Here is a 9,884-nt window from a genome sequence, read left to right as displayed (position 1 = left end):
ACTCCCACACAACAAAATGAATGACCCATCCCATGTGGGGGTCTCACATGTTGAGAAATGAGCAATGGGGGTAGTCTGCAGAGGCCACATTCAACTACCCATACACACCCACACTTACACACACACTGCATGTGCTCCAGAACACCTCACTAAGGACACCTTGGGAACCTCCAGTCTTTTCACAAACCCTTCCTCTGGGCTGTCCCTATCACTAACAGTGGCTGTGGAACTGCAACCTCACCAAAATAAAATTACAATGCTGAGATGTGGAGAGACATACACCAGCACCTAGAGGCTTGATCTGCCCACAGCCCTCCCACTCAGTGGTGGTGGGAATAGATATGTCTGCTTTGACACATTCTGTGGAGACAGGGACCCCACAAATGTGCCTCATGGGATTACATGGATGACTTATTTTTTTCTTCTCCATAACATTCCCATAATAGCAGATGGTGAGGAAGTCAATCTGAAACCAAGAAGAAACTGAACGGGTTAAAAGCAAATCCGTGCCTCTCCTACTTAGTTAATTCCTCAGCAGCCTGATCCTATGTTGAGATGATTCAGGCCAGAGAGAGAGACTGCCACAGTCCTCAAGGGAGACCCCAGAGAAAATGCTCTTATTTCCTGTCCAGGAGGATTAAGTACAAGGCCATTGACAAATCACAGTAGACATCTGGATGTGAGCACTTCATCTATCAAGGCCTAATCCATGAAGTTATTCATTAATGAATTCAGCAAATTCACGCTGAACTTTATATAGCATCAGCTGATCTATTTTAGTGTTTGGCTTGGAGGTGTTTTACATCTGTATGAACAGATTTTTATTTATTGTGCAAAGCAATCTACTGTATCCTGATTTGGCTTAATTAATTGTTTAGAGTAATTCTTCTACATTTTTTAAAAACCACACACTGCCACATTTTCTGATACTGTATACATATATATAAAAATCCAATACTTAAAACCCAACCATGTTCCTGTATTTGATATTGTTTTGTAATTTTAAGTCCAAGTGCCTCTGGAAACTTTCCACCACACACTGATGGAAAAAACATTAAATAGTAATTGATTTTCTTTTCTGTATTTTGTTTTGATTAAAATGAGAATCCCTCTCATTTATCTTCAGAGAGAAAGTAAGCATTGAGTAAATGGGCTGGTTAATTCAAAAGTAATTTGATCAGAACATCCATAATTTACATTGACTTGCACAGTAGGAAAGATGCTAAGCACTACCAGATATCAAGCTTATTCATTTGAACAGACTACTTGTGTTATTCATTACATCTTGTGAACATAAACTACTCTAAGAATGTATAATGACCCACATTTTATAACGAGGAGAATTGAACACAACTGTGCCCTTAAAAGTCATCTGTTAAGCTTGAATACCACTCTAGTCTGCTCACAAAAAAAAAACCAACAAAACAAACACCAAAAAACAGGCTATGCAGCTGAGTGCACTGTTTTCACACAGTTGTGCCATCTTGCTTGCAGTGAAATCTGCAGGCTTTGTCACTGATATTGGTAGAATCAGCATTTGGCCCAGAGGTTTTTATAAATCCAGCTGTGACAGGATATTTTCAATTCACCCTCAAAGCCTGGAATTCTGCCAGACAGCATGAATCATCCAAACTTGCAATTTATAATTTCCAGCCCTTTTGATTTGCAGTGCATTACTGTGACATAATCTTTAACTCTAGGGACTTGATCTTACAGGAGAAATCTCATTCTGTGCCTTTATTATCTTCTAAATTCCAGGCACACACACCTCTAGTCTCAAGTTTTTGCTCTTGTCACAACAGGATGCCCCAAGTGGACAGTACCAACTGTGATATCCCAATGTAATCCAGAAGAATGAAGATGAGTGCAATCTGAAGGAGCAAAAAATCAAGACTTGCAGAGCCACTCAGCTATACCTATGCAATTTTATCTTCACTGCAAGTGCAAGTGAATTTTATTTGCATCAATGTTTTTATAATGGCTGTACTCCATACCAGTATCTATTTAAGTATGCAAAGCTTGCTGTTTCTGGACAATCTTGATTCGTCCTTGTCACCCAACTGAAAATATTTCATTTTCATCCTATGACCATTGAAGTCACACTGACAAAAACTCTTACCATTTCAAAAGTGCAAGATCAGGCCACTCAGTCAGGCTGTGTGGAAAAGGGATAGATCAAAGGTTGCACATCTAAGACAAATAGTTACAGTGGTGTGTGATTTAGGTGATCAGTCACTTACTACAAGTTGTCAGGTGGCAAATTCATACATTCCTATTCTGTTAACAGCTGTGTGGCCAGTCACAGTCCAGAATGCACTGCAGTAAGCTCTGTCAGACACATTTTAAGCTGCATAGGCTGCTTATAAAAAGCTAAATGATATGTTTACAAATTCATATATTTTAAAAAGGAGTGGATTTGCAAAAACATTGAGTAATCTAATCTAATTTTCCTGCTCATTTCTAGTTTTTTAAGCAGTCATGAATTATGAATTAATCAAGGAAAATCAAAATATTTGATGCTCACTCTGGTATTAAAGTATTAAGGAAGCCCTTGAAATTATTAACTACGATTTGAAAAAGCTTATGTGAGGGGAAACTCAAGTTGAGACCTACTCATGATCCCCTCACATATAGGAAAAAGAGCTAAATTCATTAGATTTCTTTGTAAACACAGACAGTCTAGCCAACTGCAGGAAGGTATGCTCTACCATGAAACAAGAGGTGCAAATGTACTGATGGTTTAAGCAGGATAGGGCCATGAGTGAATCATTACATGGATAGGAGTAATGAAAAAGCTTTACTTTCATTGTCTTCAGTGCTGGAGAGGCCTTTGTGGAAACCTTCAATATGAATACAGTATGCTAGGTACACAGCAGATTTTTTTTCCTGCCTTACCAAACAAAGGGAAGAACAGAAGATCCACTCAGAGGTTTGTTAAAGCTTTAACAAAAGTATGAAAAAGCAGTACAATTTCTATAGTAAGTAGTGTGGCTTGAAGAAAAACAGCTAGCACATAGATGTAAAATAAGCCTTACTTTGCTTTTCATACTCATCTGTGAAAATCAGAAGTAAGCCTATTCAAATCAATGGGATGACATTTATGATGTGTCATTGTGGTAATGTAAACCAATCCTTTGTGTATGTGTGTGAAGGGGAGGAAGGCAAGGAATGGAAAAATACCATTCTATCTTACACATTTGTACGTTGCAGCTAACGGAAAGGTTTGGCATATGAACACAGACTGGTGACAAACAAGCTGCATTTATTTTGCATAGTCACTAAACTCCAGATTGGTGTAGAGCATACAGGGTTGGGTTTGGGTTTTTTTGTGTACATCTATTTGCTAGGTTCAGGCTAGCATCTAATCCTCTAGACATTCCCAGAGGAGTTAGACTTCTTTACACTTGAAGTGAATTTGGCTTGGTAATGGCAATGCACCATGTTACTAATTCTAATTTTCTCCCTCCAGAGCTTTGTGTTTCAACTGTGAAAAAACTTACTACTCCATAATACTTGTTTTAATCAAGAAAGCAGAATGTACTAAATAAATGCCACTTTGTAGTTTAAAATATGAAATTAGGATTTTTAAAGCACTAACAGATCTAACTAACTTTAACAGCATTTAAGTGCCTGCAAATGAACGTATGTGCCAAATTCTGGCTGTAATCAATTTAGGAGCAAAAGAAGGCAACAAGTGATGTGATAAAGTCAATGAAACTATGCGCCTTTGTACTAGACAATGAATTGACTTTACACATTTTGTATTAATACTTTTACAATTAGGTAGTGGAGGTGGTTGCTTATGGTGGTGTAAAACTTTTTGATGAGGAGTAAATTTTAAAAATAATAACAACAACAATAACAAGTTGGAGGGGAAAAGTTATGAATAAGGAACCTCAATCTATTATTTCCATTTAAAAATATGGCATCTATAAGGAGCAATGCCAAGTAGTCTTCATGCATGAAAAGTTCTGTTGTTATGAGAGCAACCAAAGGCAAGTAAGCCTTTGGTAAATAAGCATTCCAGAAAACAGTACATGATGATTCTTACTGCATTAGTTTCCTACTTAGGCTGAAAGTGCTATTAATGCCTTCTTTATCTTCAGAACAGTGAAAGAATAACACCCAATTTCCTTCATGCTTATGCTAATATAAACTGCCCTGCCTGATCTAGAATGGTAAGCTGAGATAGTCTTATGAATGCAAAGAAACCCTCTATAGCCTAAGAAATGAGCCAAGGAGTCATGTTTGGATGCTAGACCTTGCAAACTGAGCTAACAGATGGAAGGGAAGGAGGAGATCTGGTGCGAATATCACAAAGTTTGCTATGTTGATGACTACCTGGCTTGGCTTTGCATCAGTTTAAATTGTGCGCTCCTCAGTACCTTAATCCTTGAGTTTATGTCATCCATTTTCTCTTCCTAACTTGAGATATTTGAAGGCAACCATGACACTGCACACAAGAGCCTTGCACACACTTCCCAAATACATTTTCTTCATGCAATCATGTTAGAAGCAGCAGAGAATGTGCAAGTTCATAATTTTGTCATCATTCTCTTCTTTGATTTTCTTTAAGTTAGCTTCTCCTGCTTTCTCTTAGTGTTGGTCCGATAGCAGAAGTGTAGGAAGAAAGCGATGAGGCTGAGAATGTAGAGGAACACTGCAATGTTGAAGCCATCAGGGAATGGGCATTCTGTGAAGAGGTTGTAGGAAGAATGAGCAGCAATGGCTACAAACTGGCACTGCAAGAGGGGGAAAAAAGAAACAGCTAGATTAGGGATCCTACATGAGGCATACCTCAGCTGAACATTCAGTCCATCATAAAGAATAACACAACATACTAGTAGTGTCCTCAACCTAGAGTACCACCTGCTTTCCTTTCCTGACATCCTTGAGAAACTTGTCTTTGAAGCCCAACAGTGTTTTCCCAACATGAAAGGGTGTCACACGTCCACCAAATACTGAGGTTTGCTCACTGCTACAAGAAGCAGGTTTGGAATCTAGTCTTTCTTGCTTAGGAGCAGATCATTCTCCTTGTGCCACGTCTCTGCCACTGGCCAGTAACTGAAATTTTGGAATATGGAAACTAAAGTTCAGAGACTCCTTCTTGTTCCCAGTGGTAATCAGATTATTGTACTCATAAAAATTTTGATTTGTATTTTAGCTTACAGAGAGGAACTACAGATACTACTTTTATTCATTTAAACATTAATCTTTTAAAAAATATTTTACTAAGTCACCTGCCTCAATACTCTGAAGCAATGAGTTCTACCTACTGAAAGTATGTTAAATAAAACCTGATTTCCTGTGCGATATTTTGCATTACAAATACCTTTTTATTTAGTGTCATTCTTTCTTATTCTGCTTTTGCCATTCAGGATAAATAAGAATTCTGGACTAGCCTTCAGTTCACCACTATTTTACATCTATCCTAGTTCTTCCTTTTCTTCTTCGGTAATTGCATACTTTTTGCACAACTTCTCTTGGTGTGGAATTAACTCTCCCATATGCTTAACTATACTCATTGTCCTTGTCTGGAACATTTCCTTTATGCTGAGTCTTTGAAAAACCACAGGGTTGTCAGGATTTGTCACCTCTTCAGAGATGAGGAAAAGAAAATCCAAAAGAATTCTCCACAGGAAGAGTAAAACTCAAATACTTTTCTTTAACTCACCTCTGCCTGCCTGCATTTAGACAGACTCTTCCTGAAGAAACAGAATGAAGGCTGCCCAATCTCTTGCCTACTAAGAATCAAAGTTTATCTGAGTTAGCACCCCACGTCTCTCAAAATCAAGTTGTGTTTTCAGGGCTCCAGAGGGAAAAAGGCTGTCATATACAACAGAAAAGGTAGAAATCTAATGTTTAATTTTTCTCTTTCCTTCCCATTACAAAGGTGGGAGGTTATTAGCTCCTATGGTCACTGAAGGCCTCTTGCTAGTTTTGTGAGAGTACCATTCAGAGCAGGTCACCAATTAGTTCACCTCTCATAGTGGTAGGACACGTAAGGACATGGTGACTTCCATAGGCAGCAAACAGCAAAAACTGAGCCAGTGATGGGGCAGAGATAGATAGCAGGGACCATCACACCGAAGACACAGAAGTGCAGAGATGAACGTATGGAATTAATTACCAGCTGCATGATGGTTAGGTAACGCTTCCACCACAGGTAACGGTGCACCTGTGGTCCCAGGCTGGCCAGGGCATAATAGCCGTACATGAAGATGTGTACAAAGGAGTTTAGCAACCCAATAAAGAAGGCTGAGGAGTAAAGAAGTCATGATGAACTAGACACACAAACCATTCAACACTAACCCTGTGATGAACTCAGAGCCACTGTGATGATGCTTTCAAAATATATCATATAACCCCTACACATGAACCTTCAATCCAGACTGCCTAGGAAGCATATAATATTCTCCCTTCTCCTTTCAGCATATATCCATCTCATATCTAGTGTTCAGAGACCAAGAAAGAGCTTCAAAAGCAGAGGAGAGAATTCTTAATTTTCTGACCTAAGCATTTCATGCAGTTATGATGTCAAGACCGTATAGCCAGCATGGCTTGCCACAAAAGAATACCTCAGCATCTTGGGTAGGGCCTACCTGTAGTGGCCTAGTACCCAGATGCTTCTCTTTTGGTGGAGCAAAAAAGGAGAAGTGGTCCAGATACAGAACACAGAGGGAGTGAGATTTAGACTGGACACAGTCAGAACAGGAAACTGAGAGCCAGAACCTGGGCTGCTGCATGAGGCTGAGCTGGGAGGACTGGTCTGGGTGGAGATATACATAGACCTTGTATAGGATATTATTGTTCTTGTTTGGACAAGGAATGACTGGCACATTCTTGTTCTGTATGAGGCAGTGAATATAGCAGTTTAAATAGCCCAAAGAGCTGAGCAGATGGTATCAACTGAAACACACATGTTTTTCACACCTTTGGAAGTAGGTGATCTTCCTACCTGCCAGTCAGCCCATCTGCACTGTTTATGCTATCTCCATAGCACAAGAAAAACTGAAACACAAGGTGTCTACGGAAGCATACCTTGTCCTCCAGGCACATATTTGACCCCTGACCACCAGTTGAACAGCATAGTGCCATGATGGTACACATGGAGAAAAGTCACCTGTTCTTGTTTCTTGCGCAGAATAAAGAAAACCTGAAAGAAGCCAGACAAAGGAAGATCTTGAGTTGATGTGTTTAGACAAAAGATTTTACACTAAAAGTGGTAAGAATAATTTATTATTATTCTGAATCTCCCAAACCCACTTCCTCTGCTGTGGATAAAAACTGGTGACATTCAACACATGCAATAGAACTTATATTATCTGGAATGGGCAAGAACTGGAGGGTAGAATTCCTTCTACAGAGCCCCAGCTATTTTTACCTTTGGATTCAGGTCCCACACTCCAAAGAGGACACATTTGAGTCTCTGATTAAGCTTTCATATAATTTGCAGCTGCTTGGGTCTGGTCCTTTTCAGGACCAGAGAATGTTCCACAGAAAAAGTGCTGTGTTGAATGTCCAAACCCTTTTGCATTAGTAAAGAGAATTATTTTGGCAGATGCATATGTAAGGTCACTGTATTTCAGTGTACACACACGCACACAGATACACAAAAAGTGAATCTGCTTTTTAGAGACTCAGGACTGTCAAAAAGCTGCTTTTGTTGTTGATGAAAACAGAGAAAATTGGTCAACATACTGGCAATAGGCCTAGGAGAGCTCCACAAGCTGATTCACTTTTCAGACACTGTGTTGTCAACTTGTCCCCCAAAAAGGACTAGACTGTTAATTCTTAGACATGCTAGGATACAATTTACTCCTGTTGCTTAAGCAGAGAGATTGGATTCCCTTGTTAGTTCAGTCAACTATTTATAATATAAGAGGTAACCTGAAGATGAACTCTAAAATGGGACTGTCTTCAGGTGAATTTTCAATTTCACATGGGACACAAGCCTTTAACCCACAACTCTGGGATAATCTGTGGCAGTAAAAATACCAGGACACATATTTGCACATCTGCAGTTTCTTTACTGCCCAACAAACCACTATTATTCAGCCAGATAGGCAATGGCAGATCCTGTCTAGCAGGCTTAATCAACCGGTAGCAAAGATTTTGAGGGACCGTCTGGCAATAGCCATGGGTAAAGCTTCTCCCCTAGCACTGTGTTTAGGAGGGAATGTCCACCTGTAGGAATGGTGCTAGGGAGTGAATGTGTGCAGCCACTGGGACAGAGACAGGCAAATGGGACAGCAGTGATTCTTTGTTCTGGAAAGGAGCTTTTGAGGAAGCCTGGCAATATGATATCCAGTGGCAGTGCTGGACTCCTGTAAACCAAACAGTGTCAAAAACCAGCACACTGAAGCTGAGCCCTCTTATTTAACAGTATCAGCCTTATTACCACAAACAGACAGAGCAGAACTCATGAAAACAGCATTTACTCAGAAGCATCAACCAAATCAATACAGGATCAACCAAGGACATTAGCTTTTGGCACCTTGCCCCTTTCTGACAAGGGAGTGATTTATTGACAGCACCAGTCCCGCTATGGAGCTAAGCCGAGCCCTCCTTACGGTATTAAGCAGCTCGATGACTTTGGAGAAGAAGAACCACCAACACACTCTTGCCATCTGCTGGGCAGCACAAAGAAACGGTGTTAGACCTCAAAGCAAAATCACTGCTCAGCCTCACTGCCTGAGATTTTCAACTCTGCACTACGTGAACACTGCCCACCTGGGACCCACAGCAAAGGGGAAAAATTAAGGGGCTCTTTTGCGGCTGCCGCTTTTTCGGAGTGGGAGCTTAGGAAAGGCTTTTGATGTGGGAGAAGGAAAGGCATTCGGGGTTGCTTTGGCTGATCAGATGATTGGTTTGCTAAGTTGCTTGTTCTTTGAAGAGGCAAGGGTAAGCTGCTCATAAACTGTTTCTACCTTGATGGCAAGTATCTGAAAAACTGAGAAGATAATATCCATGCTTGCATCTGTTCAAAGCCTCATTATATCTGGAAACAAAGCATAATGGCTCTGAATTCAAACAGAAATACCTCATGCAGCATTTTGGAAAGCTGAAACTGGTGAGACCTAATTCTTGCTGTGATGACCAGACAAGGAATGGTTTTAGCCAAATCCCTCTGCTACAAGAAATGTTGAGTAAGATTTATGTCATGCAAAGTTGAGGATATTAAAATTGGTGTTCTTGTTGATAGTGATCACCCAGAATCCTAATATAATAATGGAAAGAGTCACATATATTTCAGAGGTAATTTGCAATACCTCTATTAGATATCTATCTTCAGATGGTAGGATCACCCTCATTCCAGTGATCAAAGAGATTACATAGAAGGCTATGTTGCCTGAGATGAGTAATTTATGGAGAACTAAAGCAAAGCACAAATGTTGAAGCAGACAATTTAGCAAAATAAATTCACAAGCAAGAAACTGGAGTAAAAGCCTTCTTAGGCATGCAAATTGCTATTTATGAACAAAACAATCTGCATACCCTTGGAAGGAGCAGGGCCTAAGGCAAGCTTTTTACAGAACTGTACCCTCATTCCTAGTTCACTTTGGCTGTAATCCACTGGCTGGCACAGGTAGCTGTAGTCATCCAAAATTGAAGTTACCAGAAACTGAAACAAAAGAAAAGCAATAGAGTTCACTTTCTGTTCAATGCCATCTGTTCCAAAAAGATTTGTATATTAATGCTGAGTTAATAGGGTCTCAATCTAGCACTCACTGACAGAAAATTCATGTAATTTGTATAGCTGAGCAAGTGGGAAAATCCTAAAACAAAGTACTTCACATTCTTGTTGGAATGTGAAAAAGAACATTCAGTTTGTGCATATTTGTAACTTTTTATGTAATCACTGGAATCCCCAAAAATGCTTC

General features: G+C 39.7%; 1 protein-coding gene across 1 annotated transcript in view; it reads right to left on the bottom strand.

Annotated features, from left to right (window-relative positions):
• Positions 1–4,571: 4,571 nt before the first annotated feature.
• Positions 4,572–9,884, bottom strand: part of LOC104541399 (elongation of very long chain fatty acids protein 4-like) — a gene marked incomplete at its 5' end in the record, with an annotated part of 8,144 nt that continues 2,831 nt past the window's right edge. Inside the window, 5 exon segments of the mRNA XM_010185455.1 lie at positions 4,572–4,742; positions 6,131–6,258; positions 7,042–7,156; positions 8,574–8,630; positions 9,545–9,625. Of these exon segments, the coding sequence (XP_010183757.1) occupies positions 4,572–4,742; positions 6,131–6,258; positions 7,042–7,156; positions 8,574–8,630; positions 9,545–9,625 (552 nt within the window).

Source organism: Mesitornis unicolor, unplaced genomic scaffold (genome assembly GCF_000695765.1).
Source record: "Mesitornis unicolor isolate BGI_N332 unplaced genomic scaffold, ASM69576v1 scaffold8865, whole genome shotgun sequence".
Classification (NCBI taxonomy): Eukaryota; Metazoa; Chordata; class Aves; order Mesitornithiformes; family Mesitornithidae; genus Mesitornis; species Mesitornis unicolor.
Note: the sequence above shows the minus strand (reverse complement) of the source record. Positions and strands in the feature narration are given on the sequence as shown.